Source organism: Botryllus schlosseri, chromosome 12 (genome assembly GCF_051294905.1).
Source record: "Botryllus schlosseri isolate E-star chromosome 12, Bs_hap1, whole genome shotgun sequence".
Taxonomy (NCBI): domain Eukaryota; kingdom Metazoa; phylum Chordata; class Ascidiacea; order Stolidobranchia; family Styelidae; genus Botryllus; species Botryllus schlosseri.
The window spans coordinates 16,487,400-16,510,566 of record NC_137247.1 but is presented as its reverse complement, the minus strand read 5'-3'; the positions used below and the strand labels follow the sequence as shown (position 1 = coordinate 16,510,566).

The 23,167-nt window shown below is 41.2% G+C and overlaps 3 protein-coding genes across 8 annotated transcripts in view; 2 read left to right on the top strand and 1 right to left on the bottom strand.

Moving 5' to 3' along the window:
* Positions 1–2,142: 2,142 nt before the first annotated feature.
* On the top strand, positions 2,143–5,649 carry LOC145452417 (katanin-interacting protein-like). Its single transcript, XM_080330606.1, has one exon. It carries the CDS (start codon positions 2,249–2,251, stop codon positions 5,471–5,473), a length of 3,225 nt encoding a protein of 1,074 aa, XP_080186732.1. The 5' UTR covers positions 2,143–2,248; the 3' UTR covers positions 5,474–5,649.
* Positions 5,650–5,831: 182 nt separating this feature from the next.
* Positions 5,832–9,856, top strand: LOC145452419 (inhibitor of growth protein 3-like). The gene is made up of 5 exons (XM_080330610.1): positions 5,832–6,022; positions 6,131–6,280; positions 6,936–7,106; positions 7,175–7,400; positions 8,754–9,856. The coding sequence occupies exons 1-5, from the start codon at positions 5,930–5,932 to the stop codon at positions 9,353–9,355; spliced, it is 1,242 nt and encodes a 413-aa protein (XP_080186736.1). The 5' UTR covers positions 5,832–5,929; the 3' UTR covers positions 9,356–9,856.
* Positions 9,857–12,943: 3,087 nt separating this feature from the next.
* LOC145452414 (uncharacterized) overlaps positions 12,944–23,167 on the bottom strand; it is a 28,024-nt gene continuing 17,800 nt past the window's right edge. For 4 of the 6 annotated variants that reach the window (XM_080330600.1, XM_080330602.1, XM_080330605.1 and 1 more), the window contains 7 exons: positions 22,145–22,286; positions 21,042–21,112; positions 18,855–19,383; positions 17,438–17,932; positions 16,766–16,845; positions 15,650–15,723; positions 12,944–13,718 (listed from right to left, as the gene is read on the bottom strand). In XM_080330600.1, coding sequence (XP_080186726.1) covers positions 15,673–15,723; positions 16,766–16,845; positions 17,438–17,932; positions 18,855–19,383; positions 21,042–21,112; positions 22,145–22,286 — 1,368 coding nt within the window. In that variant the 3' untranslated portion in view covers positions 12,944–13,718; positions 15,650–15,672. The remainder of the gene's footprint in view (positions 13,719–15,649; positions 15,724–16,765; positions 16,846–17,437; positions 17,933–18,854; positions 19,384–21,041; positions 21,113–22,144; positions 22,287–23,167) is intronic. The other 2 variants (XM_080330601.1, XM_080330603.1) reach the window with 2 other exon arrangements.

Sequence of the window (23,167 nt, the reverse complement as noted above, 5' to 3'; positions counted from 1 at the left end):
TAATCGTCACGATAGACGTGTTATTCGCCACCACTGCGTTATGTCGAATTGTCTACCCAGTACTTCTATTAACTATAATACATTGGATAGTGAGACGGTCCTTCAGACTACCACCAAAAAATCCGAGTTTTTGGCGCGTCCCGAACCTCACCCATGAGAATGAAATTAATATTTACACAGAGGTGGTAAAAGTAGTCAAGAAAGCTACTCAAGTAGAAGTAGAAGTGGCGAAGAAAAAAATCTACTCAAGTACGAGTAGAAGTACTTCTTCATAAGTCACCTAAAACCACCTGAAGTAGAAGTAGAATTGACTGACTTTAAATCTACTCAGGTAAATGAGTAGTTTTGAAAACAGTCTATTAATTCGTTCCCATGCACCATAAAAAGCTGCAAATTGAGCTATGCGGAAGGTGCAGAGAGCTTGATTCGTATTGATGCATCCCAGGAGGTATCAATGTTCGACAGAAAAAGCATTTGTCCGCATCATGGGATGCAAATTATAGTATTGATATGAAAATGCGATACTAACGTACCCTTCGTTTACTGGAAAACCTCGTTTTAGAGAATATTTGTGGGACTGGATTTTTCGGCATTTGTTAATATCAAATCCATTGCGTGGATTTTCAAGACACGACCACGTATTTCAAGAAATGCAGTTGCAGAATTCGCTTTGTAGTAATAGAAGTCAACCCAATTTTTACATAAGTCTTATTTTCAAGAAAAGTCATTTTGTTGATGTTTATCACTAAACCTACAATTATCATTTGCACAAGATGGATGACGATTGCACGATAATTGGGCTAAATTTGAAAAAAAAAACTTTGTGTGGGTCCGCGAGGGTCCGTGACGGTCCGAAAGGGGTCCGCGAAGACAAAAAGGTGGAGAACTACTGATCTAGGACAACGTAATAAGCTCTAATCCAGCGGTGTCAAACATAGGCCTGCGCAGCACTTCTGCGTAAATTGAAAAATTCATATATTATCCAGCACATTTGTAACAAAATGATCTGTATCATCTGTAATGCACATTGTAACATTCCATTAAATATTCCCTCACGACAGCAAATGCCGGGTATGATCACAGTAGGCTATAAGTCACATTATAACCACCCGACTACGGCGTTGATGGTTTCACTCTAATTACCACCACCAGGCACCAGGTACAAGACGGATGACAGACACCCAATTTCGAGAAGGCAAAAGTGCACACTGAGTTCACAGTTTTATGGGATTTTCCAACATATATCATTGGTTAGACCCCATCGTTGCTCCAACGTCGTGACGGGAATATATTTCTGACTTCGTAGATTGGCTTCTTTGTGCTTCTGCATATGGAACATGCTGGTTCCTGCATACCCGCAGCCTACGGCATCAGTCCCCTAAGATAACCCAGGGTTGTAACCAAGTCACAAGGCTCCGTGTCACAAGCAGAGGTGGTCAAAGTAGTCAAAAAAGCTACTCAAGTAGAAGTAGTGACATAAGTAGTGACAAGTCCAAGTCCAAAGTCATGTAGCGTTTTGACTCGAGTCTGAGTCCGATTCATTGTGTTGACTGTTCAGTTCCGAGATAATGTTATGTGAAACCCACTTTTTACAACTCTGCTCGGCGATATCGAATGCTTCGCATTCATAATATGGTAATTTTCCTGACTTCAAACAGTTTCTGTTAGGATTTTCAAGTACCATTACTGATAGACGACATAATAATAGTGTACTAACTTAACTATTCTTCGAAATTACAATGAATTTCCGGTCCTGGTAGACCCAGTCTCGAGTCATATGACCTGGTCCGAGTCATGCGCAATGACTCAAGTACAAGTCGAGTCAATACACAAATTGACTCGAGTCGAGTCGAGTCATTTTTGAGAAAATGACTCGATTCCAGTCGAGTCCCAAATTAATCGCGACTCGAGTCATTACAACCCTGAGATAATCCCATAACCCTGTATACACTACTAACAATTATATTGCTTAATTCTCATCTTGATATATATATAGATTACGTAGGTTAGTAATCTATAATATATAGCCCGCTGCTTGACGCCAACTGTCGATCGTTCCACCTCATTGGGTACGGCCTGGAAACCTGAATGCTCTGTAAATAAAACATAAACTCTTGCCTTTGCGTCCCGTAGCTCCGTAACTCGACGGGCGTAATATTAGTTTTAGTGGCTGACGACGTTGAAATCGATTTTGACAGGTTATATATATTAAGCAGTTTTTTGAAGCTATCAATGTGCATTTTTTAGTATGATGAATACTTCCAGGAAAGATGCACAGTCGCAGCACGAATTCTACTTAATGAGATTGGCTAAAAGAAATGAATATTTGAAAAGCAAGCAGACTGATCCACAAAGGGAAGAGCTGGAAATTAAGGAGAAAAACTTTTCAATATATGTCAATGGTGCTAATGCAGCCGGCACTAAAGCAAAAATGAGTGGACATTCGGGCGCTGGCAAAAATAATGACCGACATCTACAAAATCGCCAGGCTTCATCTCTGTCCTGCCGCACGGCTCGTGACACTGACGGACAACCTTACCAGGAAAACCGTATCCAGTCAGCTCCCATTGGCGGAACAAGACGAAAGTACTGGGGTCAAATGCCACTAACATTCAAAAGTGAAACAGGGGAAGACATACCCTTGTCTCAATCACAGCGTTACTCTGAAAATTTTTACTCTGATGATGATGAGGAAGAGAAATATCATATTAAGGAAAATATTAAGAGCGATTATGATATAGAAGAAACGTTGACGGACAGTATCAGTGAAGCGTCTGACTTGACAGATGCTTTCGACAGTAGCTTAGATCTAAGTTCGTGTCACAAAAATAGCCGCCAAACACCAACCATCCAATCATACCATGGGAACAATAAGCAAGACGAACAAGTTGTGCAATTACTGCTTTATTCTAACTGGAATGGTACAAATCAGAAGATTGGTCTCACCTCCGTGCAATTTTTCGACAGAAACAGTGGCGCAGTTCAAGTAACAAAGAGTAACGTTGAAATGAGCAATTCAAAAATTGTTGATGGGAGCGTCGAGAACCTTCTAAACGGCATAACGAAGTCCATAAAGCCGCGTAATATGATTCTCTTCAGTACGTTGTCTCCTCCGATTGGAATCACATTCACTTTGACAAAGTTCCATCCCAGTAAACTAAAGATATTCAATTACAACTCTCCTGGAGCAGAACTTGGATATGGAGTAAAATGTTGTAAAGTTATATTGAACGGGAAAATAGTGTTCGAAGGTGAAATTTCCAAGGGATGTGGTAATAAGATATTTGATTATGGGTGTGAAATAAGTTTGGACAAGACTGATGCTATCTTCAAAACTGACTCTATCGCAAGTCCGAGATCGAAACTTGCTTGTAAATTTCAAGATAAGGCACATAAAACCAACTTACAGAAAGTCGATGTTAAAATACCGAAATTGGATGTGTCAGATTTGGGATTTGACAAAAGCATTAGGTCTCTCGCTCAGTTCAATCATTCTCACTTGGGACGACTGGAGTCGAGCATTGATATGAAGAACGGTGATTTGGTCAGCTATCTTGAAAACCTTAATGCGAAATACAGCGAGCATAATAAAGGTGAATTTGAAATCCCTACGCTCCCCGAAGGATCGAAGCTTGTGTTCAACATTTTATCCACTTGGGGTGATCAGCATTACACGGGATTGAATGGAATTGAAATCTTCGGTGCTGACGGCAGACCTGTTCAGATCTTGAAGATATCCGCCGACCCGTCGGATATAAACACGCTGGATGGCTACAGTTCAGATCCACGCGTTGTGGAAAACCTGATTGATGGTCATTATTGCACAAAAGATGATTTCCGCACTTGGCTAACGCCGTTCACCGCAGGTACGAATCATTATATTTACATGACTCTGCGCAAGAAATGCAAGATTGCTATGATTCGCATTTGGAATTATAACAAGTCCCGAATTCATACCTCCCGCGGAGTAAAGAGCCTTGTTGTTTCACTCGACGGCAAAGATATATTTTCTGGTCAAATAGCTAAAGCTTCAGGAATCCCACTCGACAAAGAAAATTTCGGAGATACCATATTGTTCACAACCGATGAAGATATTATGGAAAAAATGGGCCAGTATGACGCTACATACTCAGAAGAACAGGAATCAAGTTCGGCAGATACCGTACTCACCGGCAGACCGAACACGGGCCGTGGCAAAGCGACAGATATCAACGTTTCTGATATACAAAATCCAATACTATCGAGCCAAATAGATGATCAAGATACTGAATCATTCTGTGCAAAATGTATTACCTTGAGGTTTCTATCCAACTGGGGACACCCTGAAGAAGTCGGTCTTACTGGGATAGAACTTCTTGATGATGTGGATAATGCTATTCCGATTAGCAGCAAAGACTTATCCAGTACACCGTATATCATCGGTACCTTAGAAAGTGTCATCGATGGTCAAAATATTACCACCAACCCAAACAATATGATTGTATTCCCTTGTGAAGGCGCCACACCTACAATTTCGATAAATTTAGTTCAAGCAAGACTGATTAAAGGCATCCGTTTGTGGAACTACAATGCCGCGTCCGATGATTCTAACAAAGGTGTAAAAACAATGGAGATTTTGCTTGATGGTAATGAGATATCTTCATTGCAGGGGATGCTCTTAAGAAAGGCTCCTGGTAGTACAGAATATGATTTTGCTCAAGATTTTCCCTTTGATAGCAAGGAAAAATTGGACCGCGTTGGAAAATTATGGACTCCTCATCACTACATTGATGGTGTTACTGATTACAGAGCCGTATCTTCCTTTCCACAGATGCCCACTGGATTTGTGTTTCAAATTCAAATTCTGAAATCAATATCAGATCCGTATTATGTCGGGCTCAATGGTTTGCAACTTTTCAATGAACAAGGTAATCCTGTATACCTCACTGAAAATAATATTGCTGCGTATCCCGAAAGCATTAACGTGCTGAATACTATAGATGACGATGCACGAACCCCTGATAAATTGATTGATGGCGTCAATGATACAACCAACCCGCTTCATATGTGGCTCACTGCAATAATACCAAGTGTTACTTGTAAAATTTTTGTCATCTTTGATTACCCGGTTACAGTGTCTATGATAAAACTGTGGAACTACGCGAAAACACCCAGTCGCGGTGTTCAAGATTTCGCCGTTCTCGTTGATGATTTTTTGGTTCACAGTGGAACTTTGCAGCCAGTCGTAGCTGGTTCCCAGGCAGTAGTTCCTGGGCTGATCACTTTCACTTCTGACAAGAAGATAATTAATAAGGCTGGAAAATGCCGTCTTGTTAGTGATGCTTCTGAACCAGAGCAACAAACCATAAGAATGACAAATAATCAGCAGGAGATTCGCATGAGTAATGGGAGACCTGCGATTCCTGACCAAGCTCTCAGACCAAAAACGACGGTTCGACGCAATGCAAAAGCTAAAATGATTTCCAAGTTTTAATATATTGAGATTTATATTTTCAATTTTGTTATTTTTATCTTATGTGTGACTTTTATGTTCAATACCTTGTAATTCACTGCACTATTATGGCCATGCTTGGTTTGTAATTATATGACTCCTTGACGTTTTTTTCTGTATAAAGACTATTGAGACATTTAACAAGTCTCAAATGATGACTGTGGTTTTCTGTGTACTCATATTCAGACAGGCAGACAGACGTTATCCTATTTTAGCTATCAGTTGGGTTACACTATCCGTAGTATCCCTGTAAGTAAAGGATAGAGAGCAACTGAGTAGTTCCGAATATTGAAATTGCATTGACTGATACTGCCGTTAGGCTCGTCTCTGGATTGTTTAGTGAACGCCTTCCGCGAGTCATTCATTGGCGGTCATCGGCTTTCACCGAACGCACGCGAAAATTCTGTTAAAACTGCATCACACAGAAGATCTTCCGTCATGTTATACCTCGAAGATTATGTCGAATTGATTGAACACCTCCCTGTTGACCTGCGAGACAGATTTACAGACATGAGAGAACTGGATCTGCAGGTAAATATTCGTAACAACTGTGCCCGGTCCCCGCCCGCGATGTGACATCGCGGCTGCTGCCCAACTTGCAGTATCGGAATCTGCATGTGGTGTTGATGTTGCATCCAGGTTCAAAACACCGTTGATGAGCTGAATGGTCGGGTGAAAGCTTTATTTCGAGAATGTTCGGCTAAAAAGGGTAAAGTCGATAACGCGGACGTAGTATTCGAAGATATCAGAGCTACTTATCGCAAAGCGTTGGATGATGCAGATGAAAAGGTTTGAACACTTCCTTACACGCAATATTCGGCAGTATGCCATATGAGCTATGATTCTCGTAGCTGAGTCCAGTGGAAGTATAGAACCATAACTGGTTTTGTTTTGTTAGGAGCCGTTATTACTGGTGTCCCTGCCCCTCACCCACTATGGAATAGGTGTCTCGTGCACACCAAAGATTTTACTGACTATACACAGGTGTTACGCTGAAAATCTTCTTGGCACACCAAATTTATTACATTTATTCCAACCCTGCCCCTCACCCCTTACTTTCCAAACTTATCTTGTTGACAGCACGTCAGCACCCTTTACAAACTTATTGGCACTCGCTGTGCCCCAGTATGGAAAGGGTGCCCGTGCCATGGGACTTCTACTAGTTGCTGACGATTACCCCTGACGAGTGTCAGCCGATGATATTCAATATTTCAATATGAATATACTATTAAATTGCATAAGAGAAGTAAAAGTAATGTAAAGGAAATAATGATAACAAGCGCTGTAATGAAATCATCAAGTCACTCTGCAGTGCAGTCAAAATCTAGTTCTAGATATCCCTGTGTTTCTATTCCATGACAAGTATAAGGATAAGAGCATCTCAATAATAATCAGACAATTATTCGAAATTCTAGCCTGTTTTTTAATACGACTCTCGGTTAAGGTTCAACTGGCGGGCCAGGTTTACGACCTCGTCGACCGGCACTTGCGTAAATTGGACCAGGAACTCGCAAAGTTTAAAATGGAGCTAGAAGCAGACAACGGCGGAATAACTGAGATACTCGAGCAACGCTCCCTGGAGCTAGACAATCCAGTGTCCCACCCCCCACAATCGGTAAGTATTTTTATGAAACTTGACAGGCGGTACATCTCCTACTACGGGCATATTTTTTATTATTGCAGAGCCGACGCCATGCGCATAGCAACAGTACAGTGTCTCACAGTACGCATTCGACGTCCGCGGCCACGATGAACGGGCCGGTCGAAAAGAAATTGAAATTGGATGTGGTGGACAACTGGCATTCCGAGTCGGCGCCGTCCTTTGTCATGTCTTCTGAGATAGGATTGCTTACTTCGTTGGAGCCAGAGAAGAGTAGGAGCCGACCACCTTCTCGCAGTTCAATTTCAGGTAATTGTGTGCTACTGTAGATGTGATCACCATGGCGCAGCCAAGGATGCCAAAGGCGGACCTCCCGAATGTTTATGCGGCCGATGTATAGGCCTATTATACCCAGGTATTGAAAATAGTCATCATTGCTACTTGAGTAGAAGTAACATCAGCATAGATTTCTTTTCAATCACAGCAGACTTACACACTAACAGATTTTCAACTTTTCCAAATCAGACTAGAACTAGAATTACAGTCACATTTTTTCCAAACTAGACTAGAATTATAGCTACAGATTTTTTTCCTAATTAGTAGGGCAAGTTTTTGTTGCACTTGAATCTCGAGAAAGTTGCACTTAATTTTAACAAAAGCTGCAGTAAAAAGTTGCATTTAGAATTGTTGTTGAATCAGTAGGGTATGAGATACTCGAAAGGTTCCGTCGTTTAACCAATGAGTTCCTGCAAAGCTGTCAAATTTGTTACTTTGCCATTTCATGGACATTCTGGCGAGAACGCCGAAAATTACATTTTTTCCCGGTACACAACAAGAAAATTGAGCAACGCGGGAATAATTTTCCCCAAAAAAGCATGTCGATAACTCCCTCCTAAAACTAGTCAAATAACACACACCAAACCCTTTAGGTCTGCAAACTTGACCCAAGGCGTTAAAGAAAACACACACTTGGCACTTAGTGAACCAGTGAAAATGTAATTTTCAGTGGTCTCGCCTGCGCGTTCGTGAAATGGGAAACCATCTCAAATTTAAACGACAGAATTAACAACGTGGTCCGATTACATATTGTTCGGGCACCGTCGTGCTTGGCAGGTGTAGTTAAACTTCTTGCTTGCAAGCCATTGTGTCAGTAAGATGCAGCTAACCCATCATATAGCTCTTTGTTATGCAAATCAAAGAGAATAGAACCATACTACAAATAGTTTATAGCATGTTTTTAAATTACTCCTTACATTTTTACGTAATATTTGATAAAAGTTGCACGAAAAATTGATATGAAAAATAGAGAAAAGTTGCACTATAAAATCCCTCCAAACATCTTAAGACATCATGGTACATAGATTCTGAGTATCTAGGAAGCTGTCCGAAGCTGTAAAAAAAGTCGCAAAAACTTGCCCTACTAATTAAAATTAGATTAGAATTACTGAATTTGTGAAAACTTAGAAACTGAATAAAGTTCAGTTCATATCAAACCAGAGTTCATTCTGGTGAGGATGAGTAAGGCAAATCTTTGCGCAGTAAGCTCGGCCAGTTTTTTACTAGCACTTTTGTACCATTCCCAGGAAAACCAGACGTTAGATTAGAATTTAAATCAGAGCATGAGACCTTTGGGATTGCGAATCACGCTATGCCACGTTGCAGGTTCGAGACACTCTACCGCGAGCAACGCAGACGCGGCCGAGTTCCAACACCTTGAGCATGTCCCGCGGCGCACCAACAGCAAATGCGACCCCGAGCCGATGAAGCAAGAGATGAATTCGACGACGAATTCCGAAAACTCATTCCACGAAAACCAGTCTTCTTTAAAAGCAGAGGACATGATAGACAACGACTCGTCGCAGTCCGGCATGGACATGAACCTCACCTCGCCATACCCGGGAGGGTCACGCCCTTCTCGGACCAAAAAACAGACATCTCGGGCCGCGGCGTGGACGCAAGAACGCATGCAGGCCGAGGCGCGCCGGGGCCACGCCCGAGACCGGGACCACGGCTACTCCGGCGTTGAAGTGGCAGAGGGGGCGTCGACGGGGTGGACCTGTGACCCCCACGAGCCTAGGTACTGTTTGTGTAACCAGGTGTCGTACGGCGAGATGGTGGGTTGCGATAATCCGAAATGCGCGATCGAGTGGTTTCATTACGAGTGCGTTAATTTGACGGAGGCGCCGAAAGGAAAGTGGTATTGTCCGCAGTGTACGCAGTCCATGAAGAGGAGGAATAAGAATAAGTCAGCGCCAACGTCCTGATATCCTTTGGAGTTGTGTGTGTGTGGAAAGTGATGGGGTACCGGGCTGTGTGGTCGCGTGTTGGCAGTGAAATATTGATAGTAGCGGTTGAAGTTATGGTGTATCATGCGATCATGTTGGTGTTCGGCTGGGCAGAATGAGCAGTGAGGCACAATTTTTTTCCCGAGTTCTGAAATTATACAATGTTTCTGTGGGGTATTGATCAACCCGCAGTGTTGTGATAAAGTGCAATAAATTGGATATGTTTGAAATGTACCAAAATTAAACTTTACCTTTGATGTGTTGTATCACTGGAATTACATTTTTGTTTCGTATCAGTTATAATATAAATCGACATCCCGAATCAAATCGCTCACTCGATTTTGCCCAGCCCTGATTATGACGCGAGGTCGTGATTTCACGGATCGGATGGCGTGTGGATTTTGCGAGAATAACGGGCCGGACTTCAATCGGTTAGTTTCTTGCGATTATTTGTTGTCACAAATAAATTTTGCAATGATACGTATATGTGTTCGGTCAGGGTTTGTATGTCAGTTTGAGTGTGGTTATCGAATGATGTAGTATTAGTACTGGAAGTTTGACTATGACTGTCGGCATCACGAGTGTGATAATAATGAAGTTTAGATTCTCAAACTATCGCAGTGTTATGTAATCGCACTGATATAAAAATTTTAGCTTTCAATACAACATCCATTGTAGCAGTATATTTATTAAACTCGAAGACTTCGGGTGCCTCTTTTCAAGAGTTATATAAAAATGGACGACCTTTCAAAGCCAGGACAATAGCACAGCCATAACGAACACAAACCTGTAAATAAATGTCTGCTATGCTTATCCTGACAGCAATATTCAAGTGCAGTACTATAAGTCACCTCAAAAAAGTGTTGACACACTTCAAATAGTTTTGATTCAGCTATATCAGCACCAGGGCTGTGGAGTCGGAGTCGATGGAGTCGGAGTCGGGGTAATTTTCGCTTGATGGAGTCGGAGTCGGAGTCGTGAAAACTATAATAGCTGGAGTCGGAGTCGGTGAGAAAATACTGACTGGAGTCGGAGTCGGAGTTTGTGAGAATGACTATGACTTCGACTCCGACTCCAACTTCTCTATCATGAAAACATTTGCTTTCAAAGAATTTTCAATAGAATTTTTATGTACCAACAATCACTGTTATTATTAACCATACAGATCAGGTGCGGCCAGCACGTGGCACGCAGGCCAAATTTGGCACACGATAAGGTTAGGTGTGGCCTGCGAGGTAATTCTCGAAATTATTTATGACATCAGGTACAATTGCAAGGCCAACCAAAATTTGATTAGCATGACCGCGAAATTTGATGATGACTAAAACAACAGTTCTGACGCATTGACGTATCCAGGGGTCAGCCACATTTATTCCAGATCTTCGTATATGACCATGACCATGAAGTAGAATATTTCATAGCAGATTTATTTGACTTGTAATTTTTCTCGGTACTTCGCATGATTCATTGTCACTAGATTTTTCGCATTCAGTATTGGAGCCCCCTTTTGAAAATTATAAGTACATATTGTTCACAGAATTGAGTCTAACTATATTCGCAATTATGAGATACGGCTTCGCTTGTGCACTCGCAGCGAGATCGTCGACAAAACATTCGCACAAAATGATATAGGCATGTTCACTGATACCGTCGATTTTGCTATGTCTAAACGTCGAATAATCCTGTCCTTGCCAAATGAGCCCAGTGGTATACAGATGCGACGCCCAATGTATGTTAGCGACATATTTATTGATATAGCTATAGCCTAATTCAGTCGTTATCTTGCAAAAAAATTTCGCGCTTCGCGCGACCGGGCCCTGATTGCGCACTGCACAGTTGCATGACATATTGTTATCAATTTTAGAGCGTATTAATATAAGTCTTGTTTACAATGTTACCTAATTCGGTTCGCTCCTATCGACGACTAAAAAAAGTTATCAACATTCCAGTTGCCGGCGCAATGGTTCGTAAATCTCAGGTGTCCCTTTCGCTGAAAAAGTTGCCCACCCCTGATATAGATTAAATTAGACATTACTGGCAAATTATAACTTAGTTGCAGAGGGGAAGAAAATCGCAAGATGCGTTTTCGCGATGCAGTCAACATTGATAAAATTTTTGGAATGATACCATGATACTGTGTGACAAAGAAAATGCATCGGCTGGTTTTGTAAAATTGTAAAAATGATGTAAATATGACCAAACGGTGTTTCCCACATGACAAAATTAAAAATATTTGTGGTGTAGCTTAGCTGTTTGGGTCGAACAAATGATGAAGAAAGACTGCAAGTCCCAATCCTTGAATACTTGCTTAAGTACATGTAGACTAGACATAGGCTATGGTCTTTGACTACTTAACTAAATTCCATTTATGACCAATGTCTATTATTAGTAGTAAGAGTGTTTGTGTTTGTGCTTGTAATCAGGATAGTGTGCAATTACAAAATTAGTAAATTCAGTTTCTTTATTAGTTGCTGAGTCATACACAAGAGCTACACTTGGATTTTTTATCTACATTTTTATTATACAGGATTGGATATCTGCCATATTTGAATGATTCATACATTTCAGGATACTAGAGACTCCATGTTATAAAAACTTGAATAAGGAAGGATATTTAGCAAATCTTTATTTCATGTTAATTGCATAGTGGATAATTCGAGCTGTGCCACAACACAATGAAACAATTTAGCATGCCACAGTTAATCATATGTTTGCATATGTTTAATGGTTGTATGATAGTCATTCAACCGACAATGTGGCATATAATTTTCGATGTAAATTGGTAATAATGGTGGAGTCGGAGTCGGTACGTTTAAAGACCCAGGAGTCGGAGTCGGAGTCGGCACATTTAAAGACTCAGGAGTCGGAGTCGGTATATTAAAAATGTGTGGAGTCGGAGTCGGAGTCGGTGGTAAAATTTACCGACTCCACAGCCCTGATCAGCACAACGGTTACAGACACTTGCTCGACCTGTAAGTGTTCTCACGACTCTCAGAAATATCATTTGAGTCCCGCTCAATGGTACACAGACCAGAACCACTGATTGTACTTCTCAATTAAGATATTGGGTATCCATATCCCTGCCTGTATCATAGACATCATTTTCATGTCGATTACCAATGTGCTTCACCTGAGAACATACGTCACTTAAACACTTCTGACAATCATGCAGTGATGAAAACCAAACACAATGACTTGGACTCGAGTCTCAACGCTGTGACTCGGAGTTGAACCTTGTCAACCCGACTCGGTGGTGAATTGAAAATGACTAGGCTCAAATCGAGTCAAAACTATTAATGCAGAATTGATTTGTGACGCGGGACCATAGGACTTGATTCCAACCCCGAGTGTACGCTGTTTTAAATTAGTCTCGTTTCAGATAGGCATACTGTTGCCTATCGTAAATCGTGCAACCGGGAAAATACCCAGTTCAGAAATTCACTGTACGGTACACGTTAACTATATCTGCATCGTTACAGTAACGCTAGCCAACCGCTCGACACGGCGTTGCAGATTCGATACGTCCATCAGCACGCAGTGCCACACCGACCCAACTTGACCATCCGATTCTGATTAATATTTTTATTGCACCAAACAATTACAATATTACAATTCATGGTCTACGCAGCGTTTGAAGGTGGAATGATAAATCAGCAATTGAACAAGATCGCGTCATCTTAATCGGGGATTCGTAAGCAAAGAATACTGCAATATTATCAAAAGAACAATGAATTTTCTCACTCTACCTACATTCGCAAGATCACGATAGATAACACAATCAAATGTAGAAATACTAGTAGCTTGCTCAGGTGAAGGCATCAGACGTAGAAATTACTCAATACGTGTCCTCAAGTACAGAAGTACAGTGTTTTTCCGATTACATGTTTACAGTGTAGATTTAGAGCTCTCTAATGGTTGATATGACGTGTCGCAAAATTTGGAACTATCGACGATAAGGTTAGTACAAAGAAATAGGATGTCCCATTCGGACCAAAAATCACATTGGCACACACATTGGCCTTTGTTATCAAAAAAGGCGTTATTCGCAATCGATTGTGAAATCTACGGATACAGGATGAAGTTCATCACAAATATACAAGAGGCAAGAAATATGAAGATGAGCACCCAATTCTTAATTACTTGTGTTACAAAATCTTATCACGCTATGGCAATGTAGATCGACACAATATAGCGGTACCATGGCTACCAATCAAACCAAATTCAGATAGGAATAAATCTGAGACAAGGAAAAAAAATCATATATAAACTGATTAACGATAAGGAATCTCCGTTTTGTATACTGTGAGGTTCAAGGGCTGTTTGCTTTGTTGGACTTGCCGCTCTGAAAAATAAAGTTTTAAGATAAGACCAGCAAAGACAAGCACGGGCTTGGTGGCCAGGTAAATATGGTGCTTTGATAGCAAAGTTTCATTATGGCAATTCAAGAACAGTAACAACGTACTTCTATTTTATTTCAGAGTACTAAAGCAGGTTTCGTCGACTTCCTCTACTTCAGTTGTTCCCAACCGGGGGTCTGAATTTTACTGGTTATGTTACGCTTCTACTGGTTGGAATTGAGCCAAATTTGTTGAGCATAGTTATTTCAGACAACCCCTAACAATTTTATGGTGTAGCCAGTAAAATTCGGAAAAATATATTACATTTGTTTTTATTGAATATATCCATAATTTTGAACTACTACAAATATTTTTCAGAACTTGAAGCAGTCTTGGAAATACTTCTACTTAAGTAGAAATCCACATTCAGTCATCTTCAGTAGCAGTAGCCGTAAAATACTATACTTCTCGTTTTTGCTATTAGCCGAGCTAGGTTTAAGGAGTTTCTTTCACAAGCAGAGATCAGCGAAGCACAGTTGCAACAAGATTTCCAAGCGCCTTTGAAATGTTAAGGAAGAGAAAAGTGGGCAAATTGACAATCCCATAAAACGCGCACATCTCACAGCAATGCACCGACGAAAGGTTATGTTAGTTTGAAACGTATAATCACAGTAGATAAGTGCTCGGTGAGGCAAACAGTCTGTGTGCATAAGAAGCAAAGAGTTGTTTGCAGAAAATCCACAGAAGCCATTCAGAACATGTTCTCTATACCAACATAACATAACAACGGGAATTCCAAACTGAAAATTTGCTTAAATTTTGGCAGACAAATATGTTTATTTGAACCTGGGCGACTTTAATTGTTGCAATTTACCAGGCCGCACTCTAGGAATTGGTTAGGCATCTCTTCATTAGCACTGTGGGAATTTGGGAAGCAAGTATAACATCGGATTTTATATCGAGCCGCTCACGCGTATTATTGTCAACTATCTGTGCAACTACTGCAAATCGTGTAAATCATGAATGCTTTTCATCAACGTTAGGACATTTATCAAGGCACTTTTAGTCCAAATTATAAAAATTTCGCTTCCTTAGTTTTAAAGTTATGGGTGTATGACTGATTTTCCAATTCAAGGGGTCGGAAGCTTAGCTGCTTAAGCATGGCTGAACAATGCAAAAGCATCAGATTTTCTAACGCAAATTTTCAAAAAATACCATCTTCAATTCCATAAGTTCATTTTCTCAGCTTTTCAGTTTTAGCTAATATGGTTTCACTGTGGTAGAGCTCAAATCTTAATCAAACTTGGCCTAACACCAGAAACAGGGTAGTCTTATAGCTTTTTACTGGTTATGATCTGATTTGTGAATAAGTTTGGAAAACTCGGAATCGTATTCATAGCGAACCAAATTTTAGAACAATTTGTTTTGCAAAATTGCAAATTTCAAGCAGACTACCATGTGCTTAGAGGCATCTCGATATTGTATCAAGCATTATTTGGGATCTTCAAGCATTCCTGGAAGAGACAGGCTTCCTGACGTGTCAACCGTCCGATGGTAAGAACTCCCCCCTTACTTTGTGCCCAAGGAATTAGTGTGACAGGCTAAAATTGGTACAGTATAGGCAGCAAAGTACGAAGGACTCGCATACCAATTTTTAAGGAGCTAGACTCAACAGTTTATGAGTTATAGCAATTTCAAATTTGACTTAACAAAACTGGACCATCCCCTCAACTGTTTTCAGGCAAAACTATGTCTAGGATATTTTTTACTAACTTGGAAATCTACGTCAACTTGTACCTGAGTAGAAATGTACAACGTCAATTCTATTTTCACCTATGCGCAGCACCATCCGGACCGGTAGATCGGTTTGACACACGGTAGTGTAAGACTCCAAATCAATATTTCAAGCAATTACTGAATCAATGTGATCATTCACCTGCGTCGCACACCGTTCCGTTATCAATGCCGCCGATGCGAATCAATCCCGGAATTAGAATTAGGTTCCTCCTGCTGTTATCGATCACGGAGATGAAAAAATTAGAAAAAGATCAACCACAAAAATCAGCATTCAGTATCAGCCGAGAACAACACATGCATATTTTGATTCAGGTTAATAAGAACACCCAGTATCAGAAACATGTAATTTAAAGTCTGGTACAGCAATACCGTGACTGCACTATTAAATTACCATTAGCTAGTGTTGCGACAAATGAGGAACACTTTCCAGAGGTCTTGGTACAAAAATACCAACCCACCAGATATTTGGATTTAGACATGGAGCATTCGATACCATATTACATCCAACATATTAGAATTGCATAGATATTGTAATATTCGATATCTTCAGTAATACGAGTGCAATATGTATTCGATTTTGGAAATTCAACATAATTTCACCTATATTAATACAATTGAGCATGAGCATAGTTGAATTACGAGGGTGATTTGGTTTAAAAATCCATCTTTGTTGTACACACGAGGAAAGTAACGATGGTCAAAAATCATTATTATTATGTTATTACGGAACAGAAGATTCCACAAAAATACATTGATATCGCTTACATATTATCAAGTTGGATATCACTGGTCAAAAATCAAGAATCGCAATCATATTACAATTATCATCGATGAGCCGTAACTCCTTCAAAAGTCAGACTTTGCATCCAGGCTGGTCGCAAATTAAAGAGCACATCAATTCCATTAAGAGTCACATATAATGATGGTTTTGGACCCAGTATTCACGAATGCGATACACAGTGAAAACAACCAACAATTCAATTTCGTACCGTTTATACGACAGTTTCATTTCGCGATCATTGAACTTGAAAACACAACACAGGATCAGAATGCCGTAACTGTTTCTCACGGCGACAACATAGCCACAAAGTGCCTTACATCCATTAATCGCATCTTGGTTAGAACGATGTTAGGCAAATCATAGTGATTCAAGAATATCATTGGGCCGATCACGCCCGTGTGAATCATCTCAGTCATGTTAATAACACCAATCATACAAATTTGAAATGTCAGAAGAAGCAGTGATGCGTCCTACCTTAAATGCGGCTGTCATCGGACGAAATCCGCCCGTACTCGCCGAGTTGAACGGCTTGGCCGATGATATGCCGACAAACCCTGAAGACAAACACGGTCGTTATTTATTATTCGACTTTTTGATTGTTTTTGCACCCATCATGGGACATGATTTGGAAGAAGACAGCCAAAATTCATCTAATTTCATTCATTTTTTATAAAATGGGCTGTTTCGTACATAAAATAGCCGATTTTCTGTTGAGATATGGCATGATTTATTATAATGCTGTGATGGGTTTATTCGCGATCATTCATCAGCTATTGAAGAAGCTAGAGAGCCTTGAAGTCGCACTTGCTAGTGTTCAGGTTAATAAAAATATTCATACAGTTCTTTTCCAAAAATATTCGTGGCACACCTGAGAATCTGTGAGGGTACACTTATGTACCACAGCAAACAGTTTGAAATCCTGCATAGGTTTTGTTTTACGACTGAATCTGTTATAACCCCAAATCTATGCATAGTAGTCTAGACCAGTGGTTATCCACCTTATCAGTTTGCGGATTGGTAGAATTTCAAATGAAATTTTGCGGATCAGTGAATTTTCAAAAATCAAAATCAACCCTAAATGTAATTACCACAAATGTACGAAACTAATACCTAGCTAAGATTTTGAAGTACCCCGATATCGCTCACCTTTGGGTGAAGTGGGTGAAGGCGTCGTCACAGATCTCACAGGAGACTTAGGGCCGCCCGAAGGCTTGCCAGAAGACAGAAATTCCTCAGGAGGGGGCGGCAGCGGGGTCCCCGTCAAATCAGTGTCCGGGACACCCGCGGTCCGCTTTTCTTCAGGCGGGGCAGGTAAGTTGGTACCCGGGGTTGGATTCAACGCCCGGTTCAAAGAAATAGCGACAGGAGACGTCGGCGAGCTGACTTTGGGGGTAGGGGGTTTAAAAGGCAAAGACGTTGGCTTCCCGGCTACCGGTGGCTTGGTGGGCGATGGGGGTGACACTGTTGTTGGGGCGGGTGAATTTTGCTGGCCCCGGACCACGTTGCTATTGGCGACGTTCTTTTTGTCTGCGGCATTTGATTTGAACTTGCCGACTGCCTTGTCGGTACCGGTGACGGCGTCCACCCCCAGGAATCTCTTGTAATAGCTCGGCAGGGCAGACTTTTTGCCGCCGGACCGATCTGAAATATGGATGGTTTCAGCACGTTAGCAAATCAAGTTCACGAGAGTTAACTTTCTGCAAGAAATTTGAGGCCGAGAACATGTGAAAGAAAACCAGGACATGAAATAGGGATCATTATCCAAATTTACGTCACGCATCCTAATACTTTGCCCCTGAGGTGCGCAGTGGTTAAGAAAAAAATTAACGGGTTTGAAAATTTTCCAAATTAATCCAGGTGGCATTAGAAGTCAGACAAAATAAGTTATTCCAAGAATTTCACGCGTACAAGACCTGATTACCACATGCTGAACCATGTTTTTCGATTACAAATGTGGTGAAAACTTTCAGTACCAAGGTAGCCGAAGTGCTCGAAATGAGTCTGCTCAGCACCGCCGATATGCTTGCGGCAGGCTGGTTACCCAGCCAAAAAACGCGGACGAATTCGACCACCTTTGAGCGTCACTAAACCAGGGTTATAATGACTCGAGTCACGATTTTCTGATGACTTGACTTGGACTCGAGTCATTGCGCATGACTCAAACCAAGTCACACGACTCGAGACTCAGACGCTCACGACCAACATTTCATTGTAATTTCGAAGATAGTGAAGTAACCAAACTATTGGGATTTCGTCTATTGTTACTGGTACTTGAAAATGCGACCGAAACTGCTAAAAGTGAGAGAAATTAGTATATAATAAATATGAACCATTCGATATCACCAAACAGAGTTATAAAAAGTGGGTTTAACTGGAAATTGAGCGGTCACCACAATGACTCGGACTCGACCCTATGCTCGCTGACTTGGACTCGGGCTTGACTCGGTGGTGATTTAAAAATGACTTGACTTGGCTCGAGTCAAAACCATAAAAGTGATATTGACTTGTGACTCGTAGCCTTGCGACTTGGTTACGATCCTGCACTAAACACTCGTAAGATTACCGTGAACCGCCGAAACACTCGAGGCTTTGTCGTCGGTCGTAACAGGCTGTTTCAAAATGGCAGAATTCACGTAACCCCCGGCTACCCTCGTCTTTATGGGCGCGGCGCTCCCTGCGGTTTTGGGCGCGTCCGGTTTCGACGTCTCGATAATTTTCACATCCGGCGTCGTCTGCGGTTTTTGCCCGCTCAAATAGTCCACCATGATGGACGCGGCTGTCGGCGGTTTTTTGGCCGGTCCCGACGGAGCCTTCACTGTCGTAATTGGCGATTTACTGCTCGACGGTGTCGTAGGAGCCTTTGCAAACGCGGGCGTTGTATACTGCTTTGGCACCACGGTAGATACCGGAGCGCTCGTTATAGCTGGCGGAGTCGCGATCACGATATTCTCTGCCTGTGGTGTTATCGTCGGAGTTTCCACATCGGTTTTGCTGATATTGGTATCCGCGGTCACCGTGGTGACACCTTTGATTTCACCTAAATCGGAGAACTTAATCACAGTCTGCGGTGCGGCTTCGTAATCCTCGTGTTTCTGAAACAATAATCGTAAACTGTTAAACGTATGATAGGATACAAAAGGATTTACAAGTTTTTAATCTATGCGGCATTCTCAATTCTAGCTTTGCGTTCAAATACGAATTCGGAAATTGTTTTCTGTCGCACCCAAATCTAAGGCCATAACCGATAGAGGGTCAGGTACAGGCGCGTAGCCAGCCGAAAAATAAGGGGGGGTTTCGATTTTTTCCGAATTTAGTAACCTAGCATTGACTCATTAGGGTTAAGTACATGCGATGCGTAAATAACGATTATACAACATCCCCGTGTTGGCGATTATAGGCGTACGATAAGCTTTTCGACGAGTTCAGAAGTGCTGTCAATTAGCGACTCCCTGATCTGTCGTGGACAATGAAATACACACGCGTCGAACATTTGAATACGCGCGCTTATCAACGCGCTGAACAATTAAATTCACCCGCTTGTCAAAGCGTCCAACAATTAAATACGCCCGCTCATCAATGCGTCTTGCGTCTTACGTAGCCTCGGCGACGATTTAGGCAAGTAAAAATGTACGAGTTTTTATGGAATATGTGCTATAATGACGCCGATTTCAGGTGGTTCAAACCTTTACCTCTTATAACTCAAGCCTACTGGACTATAGCTGAAGACTAGTGGAAATCAATTACGCATGTACGCACACGTCGAACATGATTGCGGACATTCGATGTCATTCAGTTACGAGATGTAACTCTTTAATCACAATCGCTAAACAGCATATACTTAATAGCATTTTATCTAAGCCATCGAGAAATAGGAGCCGAAGCATGGTGGGCCCAAGATGCGGTAGTTAGGCTAGCGATATCTTTAGTACGAGGCCTATTCCAGATGCGATTGTGTAGGCCTACGAAGATATCGTGCACACCAAGCCAATGCAGATGTGATTGTGAAAGCCAGTGACGATATCGTGCGCCGCGGGCCTATTGCAGATGTGATTATTCAAGCCAGCGGAATTAGGCTTGTTGGAGACGCGGTAAATCAGGCTAGTAATGATTGCCGAACGCGCGACAATGAATGACCTGATTTCGCCAATCATCTCAGCGGGAAATCGTGTCGCGTTACACTGTGCAGTGCAATGCGCACAGACGAATCTCGCTAATTAGCAACACGTCTTTCGTTAATTGGCCGCGCCTTTCGGTAATTCGCCGCGCGCAATACTGATAATATGACTTATTGAATTGCAAACGAGTATTAGCGTCAGAGCGGTCTTTTAAAAAGAGCAAGGTTTCGCGTTAAAGGAGAGGGTTTCACGTTTCTAAAGGAGCGGGTTTCGACCCCCGAAACCCCGCCCTGGCTACATGCCTGGTCAGGTACTTTAAAAAGTCACATCAAAATTCATAATTTGCATAAATTCATTAAAGTTCAAGTTCATATCCAAATCCGACCCAAACATGGACGTTTAACAAAATCCAAAATTACCAGTGTTTTTTTGGCGCAGGCCTAGATATCCAAGCCCCATTACAGTAAATGCTGAAATTTCTTCAAAAGTGACATGAAATGAGAGTTCGAGAAACTTTGATGTCCAAGTCCAAGTCCAAACATGGCTTCAACATCATGGGGGATCCATAGTCAATCATAATCAGGCAATCGGATACGAAATCCGAAATTACCCCATTTGCAGTCTCCGTCACTTACTTTTGCGCGCTGATTAGGAACAAAGGTGTACGTCTTGGTTTTCCCGAACGGGGCGGCTTCAGGCTTTTGATCTGAACCCAGAAATATTGCTTTACCATACCTACGACAGTGAAAGACGAGAACAGCCTACAAACACAAATCGAGGGAATAGTGAGTTTCATAATATCCTTTCAACTGCGGTGCAGAGTTCCAAGAATTCCAATTCTTATCTTATTATGGATTACGTGATTTGGAAAAATTTGGATAAAAAGGCTACCGAAGGCAAATTCCTTATCAATATGGCAAATTTTGCAATTTTAAAGTTGCAACAAATCCCGGCCATCACAGGTGGTTATAGTTGAATCACTTAACTACTTCCATTTTCGATGAAAAACCACTTAATTTTTTTACTTGGGCTATTGTAAAGTAGACAGTTGTTTTCGGATTGGCTTGGATTGCCGTTGTGAGTGAAATAACCATAAAACCGGGTAAAACCATAATCCTGTTTACATAATATATTATTTTCGAAAATTGCTCGTCATATTTGAAGTGTCATCAATCCCTTTGTCGTAAAGACGCATCTTGTAACCCCCCTCCTTTAATTTACTATTAAAAGTATGCATCGTTTCGAGCAAATCACAACTTGAGAGTACCTCTCAAACATTTAATTTTACACTCCCGCTTGAATAGGGTTACCATACGTCCTCTTTTAAGAGGATTTCGGGAGCCGAGTGGAAAGTTGACCTTTTTTCTTTAGTCAACTGACCACAAAGTGGGAAAAACTTACCATTTTTTGAGAATTCTACTCGAAAAGTGTCCTCTTTTTAGATTTCCATAATATGGTAACCCTACGCTTGAAGCAGTTTTGGTACGTCTTGGAAATCCCTATCTGAAAAGCTTGTTGGAGGTACAGAACTTCCTTATACAAATGAATAGTATATTCATAATGAAATGAGCCCGATTATACTATTCAAATTTCTATCTCTACTTGTAATTGAGTGGAAATTTACAGAAATACCGCTACTTTTACTTGCGTATCAATGCTGACTAATCTGACCGCCTGTGCTTAGCGTTGATAAGGGGCATGGCACATTCTCTGACGGATAAATTTCTCGAAAGATTACCCGGCACGATCGTGTATGGGTTCTTTCTACGATACTCCTCTTCAGCCTCTTTCTGCGCCTTCTTTTGCTTCGCGATTTCAAGTTCCCGTTTGACCCTTTCAATTTCCTCCAACGTTTTCTCTTCGTCTTCCGATTCCTCGTCCTGCGAAAGGTTCTGTTTAGCGCACGACTAAATCAACACAAGACAAACCGAGTGGATCCGTATTTTAAACATTCGAAGTCGGTTCTGAACAGATTGTTGTGAGGCTGTACGATTGGTCGGACTTTGCAAGCCTGTTGAAGCCCTAGTCAAATTGTAATTATGAGGTTTGGTTTTGCAAAGCAGTTGAAAAGATTCTGAACTGTTTGCAGCATGCATGCGCATCAGGGTTGTTCAAAAGTAACTTTTTTTCAGATTCTTGCGTTGCCCACCAAATTTGACTCAATTCTAAATAGCAGAAGCGAAGCTTCTTTTGAATTTACTATGAAAAAATAAATTTTTCAAATTTTTCTGTATATCCCGTGGAAGTGTCAAGTCATCTAATAAAATACATTGCAAATTTGACTCAATTCCAACTGGTAGAAGCGAAGTTATTGGAGTTGAAAATCGTGGATTTGGAATAATAGTATTTACCTCTTTTAATTCAAGAATTATTAATAAAAAACTCCAATAACTTGACTCCTACGAATTGACTCAAATTCGATTTGCATACATTTGTTTTAGTAAAGACAACTTAACAGCTTCATGGGTTCGGTAGCCAGAAAAAATTCGAAAAAAAATAAATTAATACAGTTGTTCTCAACCTTTTTGTCTTCGCGGACCCCTTTTGTACCGTCACGGACCACCGCAGACTCCCGTACGTTTTAGCTGAAATTTTACTCCATTATTGTGCTGCCATCATCTGTGGCGTGCATACATTAACTGTAGGCTAGTGATAAACAGAAACAAATAGAAGCTCTTCAGAAACAAATATGTGTTTTCTTGAAAATAACATCATACTATGTCTGGAGATTTGGTAGAACTTGGGGAACACTTGCTAAAAA